This window comes from Contarinia nasturtii, unplaced genomic scaffold (assembly GCF_009176525.2).
Source record: "Contarinia nasturtii isolate CC-2019 unplaced genomic scaffold, AAFC_CNas_1.1 Cnas_scaffold_688, whole genome shotgun sequence".
NCBI classification, from domain to species: domain Eukaryota; kingdom Metazoa; phylum Arthropoda; class Insecta; order Diptera; family Cecidomyiidae; genus Contarinia; species Contarinia nasturtii.
This window is the reverse complement of record NW_022198039.1, coordinates 115925-133754: the sequence shown is the minus strand read 5'-3', so window position 1 is coordinate 133754 and position 17830 is coordinate 115925. Positions and strand designations below refer to the sequence as shown.

General features: G+C 32.3%; 2 protein-coding genes across 3 annotated transcripts; both read right to left on the bottom strand.

Annotated features, from left to right (window-relative positions):
* Positions 1–325: 325 nt before the first annotated feature.
* Positions 326–1859, bottom strand: LOC116340448. Of its 2 annotated transcripts, XM_031766937.1 has the most exons (4): positions 1832–1859; positions 973–1530; positions 725–876; positions 326–631 (listed from the first exon to the last, which is right to left on the bottom strand). In XM_031766937.1, the coding sequence occupies exons 2-4, from the start codon at positions 1420–1422 to the stop codon at positions 415–417; spliced, it is 819 nt and encodes a 272-aa protein (XP_031622797.1). In that variant the 5' UTR covers positions 1423–1530; positions 1832–1859; the 3' UTR covers positions 326–414. The 2 variants fall into 2 exon arrangements, with proteins under 2 accessions (XP_031622797.1, XP_031622798.1); XM_031766938.1 differs by lacking the exon at positions 1832–1859 and having other exon boundaries at positions 985–1601.
* Positions 1860–12603: 10744 nt separating this feature from the next.
* LOC116340442 (cuticle protein 21.3) lies at positions 12604–17647 on the bottom strand. Its single transcript, XM_031766930.1, has 14 exons — positions 17561–17647; positions 16648–16767; positions 16470–16572; positions 15835–15999; positions 15622–15678; positions 15507–15542; positions 15286–15321; positions 15112–15165; positions 15015–15050; positions 14726–14854; positions 14500–14553; positions 14254–14331; positions 13543–13561; positions 12604–12699 (listed from the first exon to the last, which is right to left on the bottom strand). Exons 1-14 carry the CDS (start codon positions 17570–17572, stop codon positions 12630–12632), a joined length of 969 nt encoding a protein of 322 aa, XP_031622790.1. The 5' UTR covers positions 17573–17647; the 3' UTR covers positions 12604–12629.
* Positions 17648–17830: the final 183 nt, after the last annotated feature.

Here is a 17830-nt window from a genome sequence, read left to right as displayed (position 1 = left end):
AACTGAATGAATGAATGAAATGGATAAATAAAGAACTGTATGGTTACAACGTAGAACAGTGTTGGATATTACATACAAATGAAAAGGAAATCACTGTACGCGAAATCCAAATACATTGAAAATGTCGGTGGCACCAATACAGTCAAATCACACAGCTGCTCGCCTATCGCAATAGCATGCACAGTGCACACACAACGAGTGACACGATGGATGAACAGTGAACACTTTGAAGCGATACTGAGAAATGAAACAGTGTTAGGTTGGTACCCATGAACTTGGATATTAAAAGCGAACTATTTGAAATTCATTTTCATTTTTTGCTTGGCAATTTATTTCATCTCTTAAACCATAAAATAATATCACTGTTTTGAATATTTTTTTCCCTTCAGTATGTCATATACTTAATGTATAAATTTAATATCTGATGCAATCTAAATAGAAGTCATGCACTGACTGGCCCAATTTTCGTACAAGTGATTCGTTCAAATATGTCAATTTTACAATTTCATTTAGAACAATATTTCCGCCCTGCGACTTAATAAGTATTGTTGACGCATATAATGTTGCTGCTGCCAATTTGAATTCCTCATTTCCAAAATAATTGTATGTGTTTTCTTCGACGTAATGTAGACTGCAAGAACAAAATAAACACATTAATTTACAGTATCAATAAATGTCATCACAGAATCTCACAATAAAACACAAAACCGCCCGTTATACATACATTTCATCGAAATCTTTGCGATAATGGTATATTTTACGAAGTAAATTAACACAACTGTCATGGAGAGAGTTGTACTGAACGAGATCGCAATGTTTTTTTGATATTTTCCTTGCCAATTCAATTGCCTCAGCATACAATTCCGATGGTTTGATCTGTGTGTTTGTTTTTTTGTGGTGGATAGAAAGAAATTGAAATAAATTAAGAGATAAGTACCGACAATTGGATGTTTGCTTTTTGCTTTCACATACGTTGATACATACATTGAATTCCAAATACTTGAAGACAATATATTCGGTATTTCGGAATTCTCGTGAACTACATGGTGTGCCGTTATTTTCTAAATACTGTGTTAGTTTTACAAATAGTTTTTCAGACCGAAATCCATTCACGTACTTGGCACAAATTGATATTAAAGCCAAGGTATGCAGCAGCGTGGTCTTTTCAACTTCGTCCAATTCTTGACTTGACTGCATTAGCTCATTCGTCTGATTAATTGCGCCATTATACTCGAATGTCGTCTGTTTGAATCGCTTTTCAAAATACCGCTTACAGTATTCAGCGTGTGCTTGATAGCATGTGAATTCGATGTCGGGTGTCAGTTGTAATTCAGTGCACAATTTTCCAATCAAATTTAAAGTGTCTTTTTCCATAATCGTGTTATTGAACAGACGCACAACCAGTGTTTGCAATGAGCGCATTTTAAAGTGCGATATTTTGTAATATAATCTGTGCAAAAACGTGTGCCCGAATAATTCAATGTGATGATACAGGCGGCAATCGAACTGATTTGTTTACTGATCTAAAATCTGAAGTTTGAAATGCAAAGGAAATAAACCGTTAAATGTCATACGACTCGTGGCTCTTGTCTCAACCAAACACCCAAAGGCAAGGCCCATTGTAGCACACACACACACACTTTGGTTGTGTCTCAAAAACAATACAATAACAAATTAACAATAACAATTCTTAGTAACGTCACAGACTGAAACATTTTCATTCGTTAAATGCTAGCACAACAGCAATTAAATGAATATGATTTTTTGCGATCGAAAAATCCGAACTCAATGCAAACGCTTTATTTATTTTGAAAATCCTGCTAGACTTGACCTGTATGAAAGTAAATTTAGAGGTAAAATTGAAAATTGACCATTTAAAAAATATGAAATATTGTTTTTTTTTTAATGGTTTCTATGAATGAATTTTATACGCAAACAAAGGTTGAAGGGTAACATTTTATATAACATTTTTTCCATGCTATAATCTATAACTGAATTTGTTGTTCTACTTTGAATTGACACGTGACAGCAGTACATTATACATATCTTTCATTGCAGACTCTTGGTGGCGTTGATAATCATGGTTTGGCATATTTTACATGGATAACATCAATTTCTCCCTCTCTCTCTCTCTCTCTTCGTTTGTGCATATACTGACCGATTATAATGCTATGTTCGATATTCCCTCTGAATTGTCCAATTTATTTTATAAAACGTAATTGACCGTTCAACGAGAAAAACACTAAAATCAGCATAAATAAAATATTGCACATAACCGGTCGCCGACAATAAATTTGAGTTTGAAAAATTTTTTTTTGACTTTTATGTAAACCGCTTGCTCAAATGCAATTAGGCATTCTCTTTATAGAATCATTCAATTCAGTTCGATTGATTTATGTTGTCCAATGTCCATACTATAGGTTATATTTAAATGTACAAATAAATCAATTCGAAATTCATGAACTATTTTTTTCATCCGTATAGTCGATATAGACCTTTTTTAATTTACAATAATGACATTTTCTACGTCATTGAATTTTTTTTTTGTCATGGCTACTATAAATAATACTTAAAAATTGTATCAATATTTTTTTAATTTCATACATAAAAAAACAAATCAAAACAATTTTATTCTGACAAATTCTCAGACATAAAAAAAGTCTGTATTGATGCTTCAATAGGACCTTTGCATATTGATGGAATCAATAGTACAGAGCTATACAATTATATACAAACAAAGAAAGATGGTTGATAGACAAATAATAGCTCAAACATTCCAATAAAATTTTCAATATTTTGGTTTATATCCGAATCAGTGTACTTTATCTGAAGAAAAGAGCATATCGGAAAAATATGAAAATTATGTTATACGCAAAAAGACACACAAAACGAATATATCTGACCTTGCTTTAGCTATCGAATTACTCGGCCACATTGTCTCGTACCGCTTTAGTATCATTGACAGTTGAAAAAATAATATTGTGAAATAGATAGCTGGATAGACATAGTCTCGTCAACATTTTTTCTTTTCTTAGCAAAAGTCAATTACGGTTTCAAAAGCCCAATGAATGTGGACGTTTACAACTAATTTCATTCTGTATTTTCCCTTTTCTTCAGCAAGGAAATATTTAAACGCTCTTTCGAGAATTGGTTTTAACTAAGATTTGTGTATCTAACATAAATTAAATATTCCTTGCTGCATACGCACTTATCCATTGATACACGCATTCATTTAAAAAGAAAAGTCGCACAACATTTTTATAGCATGAACTACTGGTTCACGATATTTTGAATACAATTTGCTATAGAGTAACATAAAGTTTGGAATATTATATTTATTTATTCGTTTTCAATTTGTGCAATCGCGCAAGTTATCAAAAATACGCCGTCAAAATAACAAAAAAAAATTCTTGATAAAAACAAGCAATACATAGACAAAAAAATGAATAAGTACAAGACCTACAGTGGCCGAGATTTATTTTCTCGGGCTTAATTCGATATTCGACAAATTGATTTCGCCATATGAGTGCGGCACGGTGTCTGCTCGGTCTAGAGTTTAATCTTGGTAATTAAGGTTTAGAGTTGAATACAGACCCAGCCAAGCTTCAATAAAATTTTGCAGATGTTGGTTGAACGAGTCAATATAAGTTGTTTCATAACAACGACATTCGCACACCGGTTGTGTCTGTTTGGTTCAAGTGAAGTTTATAGCAAAACAGTTTAATTAAAGCCTTTAGCAAGTGTGGAAAAAAATCTATGGTATAATGCGACAAACTGAGCGCATTTACACTGGCTTTCGACAGTCGACGGAAAATCCGAATGCATTCGAATATGCAAGACAACTATATAGAGGAAAGTGAGAAAAAATTGCGTTTTTCTGCATCGTTTGCACAACCAAAAGCTGTTTTCTTTTTTGTAAGTTGTCGAAATATTCGGATAAAATTCCACGGAAAACGTGTCCGCACGACTGAATGACCAAAAATATTCCAATTTATAGTCGAATATAGATGACAGCCATTTAATTAGACAAATGATCACAGTAATGCTGAAAATATGCCTTAAAAATGTCCAGAAAAGGTCAATTGAATTGAATTTGCTTAACGCCGAAAGAGTATACAATATTTTGCTCCATACATTGAATGACAATTAAGTCCTGTTATTCGGATTAAGTGATCTTTTCGCACGTGTTACTCCTAAATTTTATGGAGTTATAAGCTTAATAAGAGTAAGAGTACATTGTCATGAAAACTTCTTTAATTACTATTTTTGACAAACAAATTTTTGGGAAATTTGTTTGGCTCTAACATGAGAATATTCAATATACTGGCAATTCGGTGAATAATGAACCAACCACTATTGAATTAATGTACGCATGATACATTCCATTAAAGGCTTACTTCAAGATTTTGAACGAATGCATGGCCGGTGAGTGTGCTCTTTTACCATTTTCGCAACGAATCATTTACCACTTATTATTTGGCACACAAAAAATACTCTCGACGAATATGCATTGAGACAGAGCAAAAAAGCATTCACCTAAAAACAAGACGCATAATTTATTCATAATTTTCCATGTGATTAGTACACTTGACAAAAATTGACTGCGATAGCAGACTAAAAAAAGAAAATCATAAAAAACCAACAATAAATAAATGATCGCGTACCCAGTTTGCTACATTTTCAGACACTCACACCTTTTTTTGTAAGTCGTTTTCATGTTTGCCTTTTATGGTTAATTTCTTTAGGTTATAATCCATTTATGTCTAATAGAATTTTTCTGGCAGCGATGCAAAATATTAATACTGATTAGATTAGAGTTGACAAAGAGGCTTGTTATCACTTTTTAAGTCCTTCTATCAAAATTTTATGCTCGTCTTTTTTTTTGGAAAACTGATAATTTGTCTAGCACATTATTATTCCATAAAATAGAAATAATTGTATTGGAAACGATGGCGGATATTGAAATTAAATTCAACTGCATAAACGTAATGATTTTAGAACATAAATTTATCTTAATAACAAGATATAGTGATTTTAGTTTTCATAGAGCAATTGGTTCCGGAATTGTGTCAGAATCGTTAAATATCTCGGTTATACGTTTTTGCGTTTTCAAAATGAAGCGCGTTGTTGGTGGAAACATTTTAATTTATCATTATTATTACAGAGACTATGCCTGTGCGCATTAAATGCATGAGTTCACACCCGAAATTATTACAACAATTTTGCTGAAAATTTATTGTGCATTCAGCTTCGACAGCCGTCTGTAAATAGAGCAAAAATTCGTAAATCGGTGTCTGAAATGATTAAGCAACGAGAGCGCGCGCGTATTTACACTCACACATTGTTCATTGCGGCAGAAACAAGACCACAAATTGAACTGTGTGCACTGTATGTCAGTGAGATAAAGAAATGACGCGACACGAAATAGTAATAATTCTATAAACAACAGATTGCTTGCTGCGGCTGGACACAATTTGCGAAAAAGTCATGAATGAGCATTCAGCCAACTGTGAAAATATCAACCAGTTCTTATGTAATGTCGAATTATGATAAGTTCATTTTATGACACCGACATGGCGACTCTCGTACATATTCGGATTTACATTTGCGTTTGGCAAACCATGCAAGATCATATTTAGTATGTATGTGTTATATTTAAAAGGATAATTAAGCGGCTCTCACATGGCTATGATTTGTGATGATAAATGTCTATTATGTCTAATTAAACCTTCGCTATTGAATTACTTAACTAGAATATTACCTAGATGCCAATGATCTATCGAAATTACTTAAGATTTATTATTTGTGAAGAGGAATTAGTCTGAATGATACTCCAATTAAACGATGTTATTTTGCAATTTGTTGTGCAATATTCAAGGTTCATTGGTCAAATTGGCAACTACTCACCTACACAAAATGACTTGAATTTAGTAATATGACCTTTTACCATTTTCGATGAAAAACGTTGATGGCAAAGTATTCAAGTATGATACGAATGAAAAACAATTGATTCGCTTTAGACAAAACGTACTGAATGCATCGATTAAAAAACGAACATTTCCATGCGTTAGACTGTGACCACGCAAACAGACTCTGCGTGCTGGTATGTTCGAATAGCGCTGCTTTTAAAGTGGCGTACAACTCTCAAAACTGGCACTTTGTTGCAATTCAGAAAGAATTATTCAACGTAGGTTGGTTTGCCAGAATTGCAATTCATAAATTCATCTAGTTGATGGTTTCAGCTATAATGATAACTCATTGTGAACCGTTTGAAAAAAAAAACCACTCTCCGAAAGAGTCTATTTTGGGCTAAGCTCGTAAAAGGTTACAGACTCTGTAATACAAGCAGAGTAATTGTACCGAATGAAGCCTAGGGGTTGTACACCGTTCGCAAATGAAGAATATACAGCAAATCCACGATTCTCGCTATTCTTACAATTCTCACTATTCCGATGATTCCCAAAAATTCAATGATCTAGTTCATATTCTGGTTGTACAGTATATACACAACGATAGCATTTAATTTGAATCTAAAACATTGAAATTCAATAATTTTTGTAATTTTGAGAAATTTAAATTAAAAATTAACACAATTTAAAAAATATTAACACAAATTTAACATTTAAATTTCCAATGACAACATATTTTGTATACGTATATAAGTTCGTTGTTCGAAACTGTCAAAACACGATCAACCAACTTATTATATCTACATTGACAGTTTTATAAATGAACTTATTTATATTCATAAGCCGTACAACAATTAAAATAATTTTGGTTCATAAATTTGATACCAATTATAACAAAAAATATTAATTTCAATAAATTAAAATTGCTTCAATAAATTGTTAAACCAATTTTAGTAAAAAAACACGAACTGTTTTATGCCAAAAACCAAATTCGATGATTTCCACTATTCCGACGAATCCGACTGTTATTTACGAATCCGAAGCAAATGATGATTCCTAATCCGAGTGTCCAACCCCTAGTATGAAACTGCACACTCATAGCAAACACTTGAAGTTTAACTTTGATAGAAAAGCAAAAAACTGCAGTAACTGCAGCAACAAAAACAGCAGAAACAGAGCTGTCAATGAACAATAATTAACATTTTTCGATGTATTTTGACAGCTATTATCTCGTCAAAAAATTTAAATATTACTATCGTTTAGTTTTACGCAAATAAACAAAAATAAAGACACTCTATTAATTTTTATCCAAAAGAAGTGGTCAACCGTTGACAGCTCTGAACCCGAGACCAGTTGAAAAAGAGAGGAAAAATGTGATATGATATAAGTCTTAAATATCCAACATCAGATACGTAGGTTGCTCCATAATTTTTTTTAAAATGGTACTTATAGTGTTGCCCGATGTAAACCATTGTCATATTCGTAAAGTTTGATGTTTTGGTATGTATTCGTGCCCTGAACCTTTTGTCGTACGAACGCTATTTGTATTGTTTACAGTGACTGGTAAACTGCGACTCAACAAAAAAATGAATTTTACACGTGAAGATTTTCGTAAAATGATTTACTACGATTTTCGAAGTAAATTATCTCAACAACAGTGTTTCGATCGACTTCATTTGGCCTTTGGCAATGAAGCACCAACCCTTCAGACAATTTATAACTGGTACCGAGAATTCCGTTGCGGTCGTAGTTCGCTCAAAGACGAGTTTCATACAGGTCGTCCAAAATCGGCTGTTGTGCCACAAAACATCGATGCTGTCAGAAAACTGATTATGGAAGATCGTCATGTGACCTACCGTGAGATTGAGGCATCTTCCCAATAAACCATTTGATCCATCCTGTAATGCAGTTTGTATACATAATGTGTACAAAATTTGTACATGTATACATAATGTGCTACAAATGGCATTACAGAATGGATCAAATGGTTTATTGGGTTTGGGCACAGCATACATACAATTTTGCATGAACATTTAGCCGTAAAAAAGATTTGCTCTCGTTGGATCCCACATAAATTGACCGATGAACAAAAAATGGCTCGTGTGAGTTGGTGTAAAGAAATGCTCAAGAAATTCAATCGTGGTGCTTCAAAAGACGTTAATAAAATCGTCACTGGTGACGAATCGTGGATATATGCCTATGAGCCCGAAACGAAACAGCAGTCGACTGTATGGGTCTTCCAAAATGAAGATAACCCAACGAAAGTTGTTCGAGCAAGAAGCACTTCGAAGCGAATGGTCGCCTGTTTTTTCGGGAGAAGTGGTCATGTGGCAACCGTTCCACTAGAGGATCGTAAGACCGTCAATTCTGATTGGTATACCACCATTTGTTTGCCCGAAGTGTTTGGTGAAATAAGAAAAAACAACCACCGTCGCAAAATAATTCTTCATCACGATAATGCGAGCTCTCACACATCTTTTCAAACTACTCGATTTTTGACCGGTCAAAACATCGAACTGATGGGTCATCCACCGTACAGTCCTGACCTGGCACCCAATGACTTTTTTTTGTTCCCAAGCGTGAAGAAAAAACTACGTGGTCAACGATTTTCGACACCAGAAGAAGCAGTTGAAGCGTTCAAAACACACGTTTTGGAGATATCAGTTTCGGAGTGGCACGAATGCTATGACAAATGGTTTCATCGAATGCAAAAGTGTATCGATCATCTCGGGGAATATTTTGAAAAACAATAAAACCATTTTCGACAAAAAACAACTGTGTTATATATGTTTTTAAAAAAAATTATGGAGCAACCCTCGTAGTATGACAAATGACACTTTACTGTTTGCAAGTTAGAAGTCGCACCATTTGAATATAGGTGTGCCGATAACATTATGTTGGAAAAAATACGTTTTGGCTGTTTCGTATTATTTGTATATCTCTACTTGAAAAGACTTACTAAAAATAAAAGAAACAAAGTCCGTTAACGTGCGGTATTATAAAAGTTAGAGCTAAATCTAATTCCATAATAAAATTATAAATACCAGGTCAACGAAAATGCGTATTATGCCTTTAACAGTGACAATTCAATTCTAGCTTAAAGTTCTTCCATTTTATGTGGCTTTGTATGTGTCACGGACACACATATCAGTCTATTATTGTTATGTAATTGGTAAATAATCTCATACAGATGCAAAGGGCCGTTTGTTCTGAATTTCTAATGAAAAATAGCACACACTATCATATGAGTCAATTTTAAAAACAGTTTATTCATGTAATGTTAACATATAACTAAATTGAATTGACAAGGCGTGCAATTGTTCCATGTTTTGCAAATCCGGCTGTCTGATAAACATTAATACTACAACAATTCTAACTTGAAAGCTTTAGTAATCATTCGAACACAAACACACCTAACAAAGGAGCAGGATAAATTTCAGTGAAGTCCGATAGCAGTAGTGTTTTTACGGTTTCATTCACCGCACCACCCATTTCATTAGAATCAATGCTGTACTGATGTGGTTACTGTTATCATAACAGTACTATGTGTACGTGCATTATGTAAAATGAATATTGTGAACATGACGAAAAATGTTTTTTGTCCAATGAAGCTATATTCCCCGCATGAACTTTTAAATTCTTCTCATTTGCTTTTAATGCGTTCACTAAAGCAAATTTATTTAGCAAATATACAGATTGAATTTAAATGAAACGCCTGTCATTATGCTTCATATTTAACGTTTTGAGTCACACGTGGTGTAGCTGTTGTTCAAAGTTATCCACACAAAGTATGTGGATAATCATTCACATAATTATAAATGTTTATTTTAATCCTTTACAACTTTCATGCATCAGATTATATTTCATTGTTTTTTTTTTTAATTCGTGTAACAATGTAGACCATTTTTAATCAAAAGATCTGTCTCGGCATTTCAAGTCATTAAATTTGTTATTCAATTTTTGATGGTTATTATTTAATTTAGACGGTATGTTTTGGTTGCGTTACCGTCATTTGAACTGATTTTATATAACAAGTCATACTTTGAAGCCAAAAAATAAATGAATTTAGAAATTCAATGCATAGCCATGCCACAAAAAGTCGTAATTAAAACATTGTTGTTGACATAATTTGGAGAAATGACATGGATTGAACAAATTAAGCTACCTTTTTGTAAAATATAATTGTTATTCAAAAAGCGATTACCGCGCATTGATTTCTATTGTATTTTTACGAACAATAACTATGGTAGACTTGGCTTACTCTCTCATATTCATATATTCGTACCATTTTGCAAGAGATGCGGTTGACTTATAGATAAAAATGACGTCACCAACTTATTGTTTGTATATTGACGCATTTATTTTAAGCCATTCTCTCTTTTGTAATGTCGTTGTGGTAAAATGACGAATTCACGATAATACAGTGCCAACGAATCAAGTATTAAGATGTTCATTGTACTTTCTGATATGAATTTGAAGATGGATATAAATGTTTGAGTTTAATTTTGTCTAGTACAGCGATATCAAGATTTTGAAATATTCTTGGAATTTGTGTTTTTTTTTCTTCGAGTAAGTAATCTTGCAGTCAAAATCATATGAAAATGGAAATTCAAAATGAAAAGTTTCATTCTTTAATTACACTAATGGATTCAATCACAAAAGCAAACTTTTAAATCTTTTGCTACGAGTTTTATGTGGAACTTAAAATATTATATCAACTGTAAAAAGACATTATTTGTATCAAGATCAACTGAACGCAGTCTACTGTCATACTTGCGATAGTGAGATACACAGGAAAATTACTCATGTTTTTTTTTCTTTTTCATATAATATCAAGACAAGATGAAGAATACTTGCTTTTATTGCTCGAATATAAGTAAGTCTCAAGAAATAGTAGTCACAGAATAAATTGATGGTTTTAAACGTGCAAAAGAGTCACTTCCTCATTTTTTAATACTTTGTCAAGATTGACCTAAATATTGTCACTTTCCAATTTTCTAAAATAGCGGAAAATTTTCTTTGAATGAAAACAAATTATTTTTTAAATATTTGCGGTAGCTTTATAAATTTTTCTTCATTTGCCACCCTAAGTTTCAATTAAACATTGGCACAAGTCAAGTATAAGCCCAGATTATCCTACGCTGCACGAGTATTTGTATTCAAGTTTTTGATGTTATTCTACATTCACTTTTCATTTCCATTTGAGTTTTTTAACTTTGCGTTGGCGGTGTTTAATAAACAGTGATAACCAACCGTAAGTACTCATAATATTTAAATACTCTTTTAAAAAATATGTTCTACAATTAATAATAACGTCTGCTTTTTCTTTGAAAAAAAAAAGTTGTAAAAAAGTAAAGAGTAGAAAATTGATTGTGCTGAGCTATTATCATTCTCCACTAAAAAAAAACATTCTCTGAGACTGCATTGAATCTGATTTGTTGATCACCATGGAAAAATAATAATATGTAACAACTACCTCTAAGGTTGTATCTGTTTGAAATATTTAAAGATTTTGAACAGTCCAACTAAATTTGCATTGCTCTTCCGTTGAAGTTTTATGAATAGTTTTACCAACTTTTGGAACTTTTTTCAGGGTGGTTTTCTCTATAGTTAATGAGATTCAGTTTGCTCAGTTCAAGAACTATGCAAAGTTCCTACAATTTTTCACATTTTTGTGAAATTGATAAAAAGACCAATAGTAAAACTTAAAATGAAAAGTTTTGTGTCGATAAATGGCATTCATACAACATATCCATTTGTAAGAATTCCTGAAGCAAAAAAAACGAAAGGGATTGGAGAAGATAAGACTCAACATGTTTTGTGCGGTGCGGATAACCATGTAATTAAAAGGGTGCATATAGAATTTAGGTGTGGTTGGTGTTAATTATCCATAGTTTTTAGCATATTACGTGGTATGAGCAACAATGTTTGAATCACTACGAAGCATTGTGCAATGTTGAGGGATAAGATTGAAAGAGCTGGTGTGATAAATGTGATAAACAATGGTGTCGTTTATAATTAATGCGAAGAAAACTGCAAGTAGAGTGTAAAAATAGAACTTGACAAATACGATGACCCCGGTACTTTTCCCAATGAGAGCACTGTCAGTCGTTATTATCCTGCTGTTAATTATAAATACCATGCAATTGAGTCACACTCAATGAGTCTATTACCATACCATGGCTTTTCAATATTGTGTTTTTTTTAAACAGACTTGATGTCCTAGCTTGTTTCTCTACTGATGTAGTGCACAACAGATAATGACATGGAATTTGTATTATGCTTATACGTATAAGTAAACCCTCGCAATAAAGCAAACGATAAACACAAAGCATCCCACGTGCAATGAAATCGCAGCTTTTTCTATCAGTGTTGACGGTATTCCAGATGCATTTGCTTTTTATTGATCTAGAGGTGATAACTTTCGCTGATTCGAATAAATAAATGTGTTCGTATTATTAAGGTATCTCATTTGATCCATATCTTAATATTAAATAAACGAATTTTCAAAATAAATGACACCAAAACCATTGGTAAAAGATGAATGAATCTATAAAAAAAGCAAAACAAGTAAATGTGTTTTTTTGTAAAAGTATATTTTTTAATGTAAATTTGATCGTCTGTGAGCTTCATATAGACAAAGAAATTAGAATAAATAGAGCTGAAAACGAATCTCGAACGAGATAATTTTTTGCATCTTCATTCTGGTTTGGACGAAATTTACCATGAATAGCTGGCTCCTGGACTAACGACACTGACTACTCCACCGTATCCTGGACTAGCTACAGATCTGAAAGGAGATTTAAAAAGTTTTAGTCACATGAATTTGATTTCCGCGCTATCTTCATTCTTTATGAATCACATGTAAAAAAAATACGATCCAATGTTAATTACGCGTAGTGCACATCGCCAAATTTATTCAATTTGTTAAAACGTTTTATACGGATTTAAAGTGGCATTTATCCTAGTTCCATTGGAATGAATGCGATAAGTAGTAATACTATAAATTGCACATTTCGTTATATCCGTTGCTTTGCGATTAAGTGGAAATTTATTGCTCAATTTTCTGCAACATTTTTAAAAGGAAGGAAATCCTTGAATCATTTAAAATGTGTTAACGACATGCGAATTAAAACAATTTGAAAAATCGAGTAGATTTTGGTTTCAATTATATCTGATTAATTAGTTGCGCGTGCAGTGCACATATTCTTGTTAAACAAATTATGCTTTGTTTCTACGTTTTTTTTTCTTTCTAAATCTCAAAGTTTATAATCACGTTCAACACATTTATCTAGGATTTCAATTGTTGTTGTAGAAGCATCCGTTATGCTTTAAAGTTGTGTTACAATTCACACTATATGTCATCACTCTTCCACATTGAAAGTGTTTCTCATGTATATTGGAACATTTTATAAATGTATGTACGTTTTCCAACGTATGGAACGCGTAGGTGATAAATCTGAAAGCACACTTCTTCCATATCAGTGTTATACCGTTCACGATGAGTTTTTGTACTTAAAATCATTGTATGTATTGAAAATTAATTGCATTACTGGCGAAGGCGGTGATTTCAATGTGTTAGTGTTTCGGTTATGGTTGGAAAGAGATGAGTACTTCATTCAAAACTACTTACTTAACAACTGGTCCAACACCTATAAATGAAAAATGAGAAAGTGTCTGAATTTAATTATAATATTTAACAAATTTACAATATTAAATAAAAGGATATAATGATGAAAAATTGTCTGATTAAATCTTATGGTTCTAAAGTGGAAAATCGGTTTTGCTTAATTGGAAAGTTTGCTTAATTGCAAAAATACATTGAAAACGTATTTGGTTTTGAGCCAAGTTTGAATTAAAATGATACCAGTAAATTTGGGTTTTATGGACGACAAATTAACATCTTTTTCTGTTAAACTCATTCAATTAACTCTGATGTCAGTTAATGAATGCAAAAATGGGAAGACTTGCTTAGCTAAATAATTTTCTAATCTACTTGGATTTTTCTAATTAAGAACAAAAAGAGAAGTTGTTTTCTGACACAAGATTGAAACACTTTTTGGCATTGAAATTTTTTCATACTGCAAAGTTGTTAGAAATCAATTAAAGTACGTCAATTTGGTAAGAACAGAGATAAAATTAAATGACATACATAACCAAAGTTGTGACTAGATTCTATAATTTTGGATTGAAGCAATTTTAATTTGATAAACAAAACCAATAAGAACTAAACGAAAAATTCATTTGGTGAATTGAAAATTTCCATTTCGAAACATAAGAGTTTTCATACTTGTTTAACACTAATTTGAAACGTGTTTCATATGATAAGCAATTTTCAACATACCACCGTAGCCTCCCAAAACCGCTGGACCGACTCCATAGCCAGCCACTGATGCAACCTTTGGAGCATACGATCCATAAGCTATACATTTTAAAAAATAAAAGTAAATATGAAGTAAAGCACATCGCTGGAAATCGATTTTAATTAATTTAACAAATAAACTTCATTGGTTTTTTACGCTGATTTTCGATTAAAACTTTAAATGCCAATTTAATTTAAGAAGAAAATGTTCAAAAAAGCATAAAGTACCTAAAGCGGGTGCACCATATCCACTACTGACTACTGTCGATACAGGCGATACTCCTGAAAACAAAAATTAAAATCAAACAAAACGTTTCAATAGAAACAACACATCAAAGATGTCGAGAGAAAACTTCATCCACAATTTTTATCGAGAAAAACAATTAGTAGTGGTGGATCGTTTGTATTAAAATAAATTATTATATAAAAAAGGTGAGAAAAAATTATAACGAACCGCCATATCCATATGCGGGGGCAACAACTTTTGGAGCGTAACCACCATATCCATATGCGGGGGCAACAACCTTTGGAGCGTAACCACCATATCCATATGCGCCGTAGGATGAGACAACTTTGGAAACTCCTATAATAGGTCATTTTGTTTAGTAAATATATGTGAAAAGAATATTGGGAGAAAAGGAGAGTGGAGTAACTCGGTTTCCAGATATCGATACGCAGATTGGATTACCGAAAGTGACTGAAATTACACACTCTCCCTCCATTGCATAGTTAAAATTGTATACCAAGAGCGGGTGCAACAACTTTTGGAGCAGCATAGCCTAGATAGAATGTTTTACAAAAATTAGCTATTCATTTGACACTTGATTGACATTTTCTTACCACCATATGAACCGTATGAAGAAACTACTTTTGGCACCAAATTAGCTCCATAGCCTAGAAAGCAATGTGTATTGTGAGAAATTGATTTTAATTGGTTTACAGACTCTGTCGAATGTTGATGATCAAATTAAAACATTAAACATCAGTTATAATTAAGAGATAGAAAAATGATACCTAAGGCAGGTGCAGCATACCCTCCACCGTACACTCCTGAAATTAAATATAATATTTTGTCAAAACGTTTAAAGTTAAAAAAAAACTTCCTCTACAGAAGATTATTATTCAACTTTTTACCGAAAGGAAAGTTAATTAGTGATGTTAGAATAAAAGATATATTCCACATTTTGAATTATAATGAACCATATTTGGTAGTTAATTTTATATAAACTACAAACCGACAGCAGGTGAGACAACTTTTGGTACAGCATAACCTGTGAATTTTAAATTGAATTACAAAAGATCTCCTATTGAACGAGATGTAAACTTATTTAAAGAAAAAAAAGTACACACCTCCATAAGAAGAAGCAACAACAGGAGAAACGACCGGACTAACAACTTTATTATATCCTACAAACAAAAATATCATATAAATAAATATATGTGTATATGAAGAGAATTATTCACTGATTTAAAATCAGTATTATTGCTTGTGACATTATTCCTTTGATGATGTCTTTATGTTGTCACTATATTTCCCATCTTTCTGTAGAAATTCAAAATTACCGTATCCACCATATACTGAAGGTCCGCCATACACCGAAGGTGCTGAGTAACTGAGTGGTGATGCAACGACTTTGGGAACACCGTATGCAGCGACACCATATCCAGCACCATAAGCACCACCATAACCGGCACCATAACCGGCACCATAACCAGCACCATAACCACCTGAAAAAAACTTGAGTTATTTTCTGTTCACAAATGTTCAAACTAATTCATAATTGTTCGATGTTGCTAATTAATTTATTATTGCACTCATTAAAATAAATACAAATCATGTTGAATTCGTCCATGACAAACCAGTCGAATTAAAATTGAGTTTTTTTTTTTACTTTTTTATCGGTTCTATTTAAAAAAAAAAAAGAAATATTTTTCTCATAGCAAATTTTAAAATTTTCAAATAAAAAAGACAGCATCGACAATGCCTTAATTTGATACACAAACAGGTTCAGTTGACTCATATGAAATATGAACTACATTATGCTAATGATAGTGTAACGCAAATTTTAATCGACTTTATTATTTACGAGCACGTAAATTACGTAATAACGCACGTAAATTACGTTGGTATTGTATTCAATGAAAACTGGAACAAACATCCAAATGTGTTTTGTATTAAAAATATTTGATTTGCTCACCGAGAACGTCGTTGCTTTGACGAGAACTACTAACACGTACGGATGAGTGGGCCGAATCGACGGCTTTTGCATACGACGATAAAACATTTTGGCCATATAGTCCCTTTCAAGTAGAAAATCAATAGAATTTTAAAAAACATTGCAAAATATGCAATTTCACGAAAATGTATCAACATACTTTAACCGTGTGCTCTTGTGAACTTCCTACGAATGCATGATCTCCGGATAATGCGTTAATGCTATATGCTGCAGGTCCACCAGCGTTTGCATGTGCAACGAGCACAGCCAAAAACAACAACTGTAATATGCACACAAAAAATGAAAGAAAAAAAAATGAATCGTAATCCAATTGAAATATATTCACACTATATCTTTTTATATTGAGTTTTCAATTTTTATCGAGTATCAAATGAGATTAAATCACTTTGTGTTGAATATCAATTGATTCAACTGCACATATACATAGAATTCATACTGCTTTCTATTTCTATTCTTCAGAGATTGAACTTCTATTGTTGAAAATCACAATGTAGTAAGTTGCAAGTTTCCTTTCAGATAATTTGTAACATGGTTTCTGTGATGGTATGCAGTGAGTTCATTCGTAAAATATCTTTGGATTAAGAATTGCGCGGAAATTAATTTCAGGAAAAAAAGAATGAAACTAAATTCTCACATCGTTTAAAATATTTTTTTGTCGTTGAAGTGATTCTTCCCGTTTTCACAATTCTATCTAGGATATTCTACTTCCTCTATAGGAAATTTTTCATGGAAAATATGCACTAACACTCTTCCGTATATAATTGAAATGAAATATTTGAAAAAGTGCATCCGTTCAGTGAACGGCGTTCACAAAAGAATATATAGACTGATACTTTGGAAAAACTCTATCAAAGTTTTTCATAATTTTTAAATTGAATAGAGTTTGAACTATTCATTCAAATCGTTAAATTATTTTTTTCTCATTGAGACTATTAAACTCAAGAAATTTATGCAGTTCGAAGAAAGAATGGAAAAAAACTATAAAACGTTGAACAACAACTTTAACTATAAAACTTAGCACTTGCTTCGCCATTTCTACGTAAATTCTGTACCTTGAAAGCCATCTTAATTTAAGTGATTTAACTAATTTGCGATTGAAAAGTATTGTCGCTGTTCATTCGATAAAATTCGAACACCAACTACAGAAATAATTGGCATCACTTGTCTTTTTATACATTTTTCCAAGTTTGACGAGGGAAAAAAATATTCTGGAGGGCACATTGAAAGCACTTTTTTCTGTCTCATTCGTAAGATCTTGAATAGGAGTGTAGCGTGGTGTTTTTTGTGCATATGCATATTGTAAATGCAATGGAGTGTAAAAG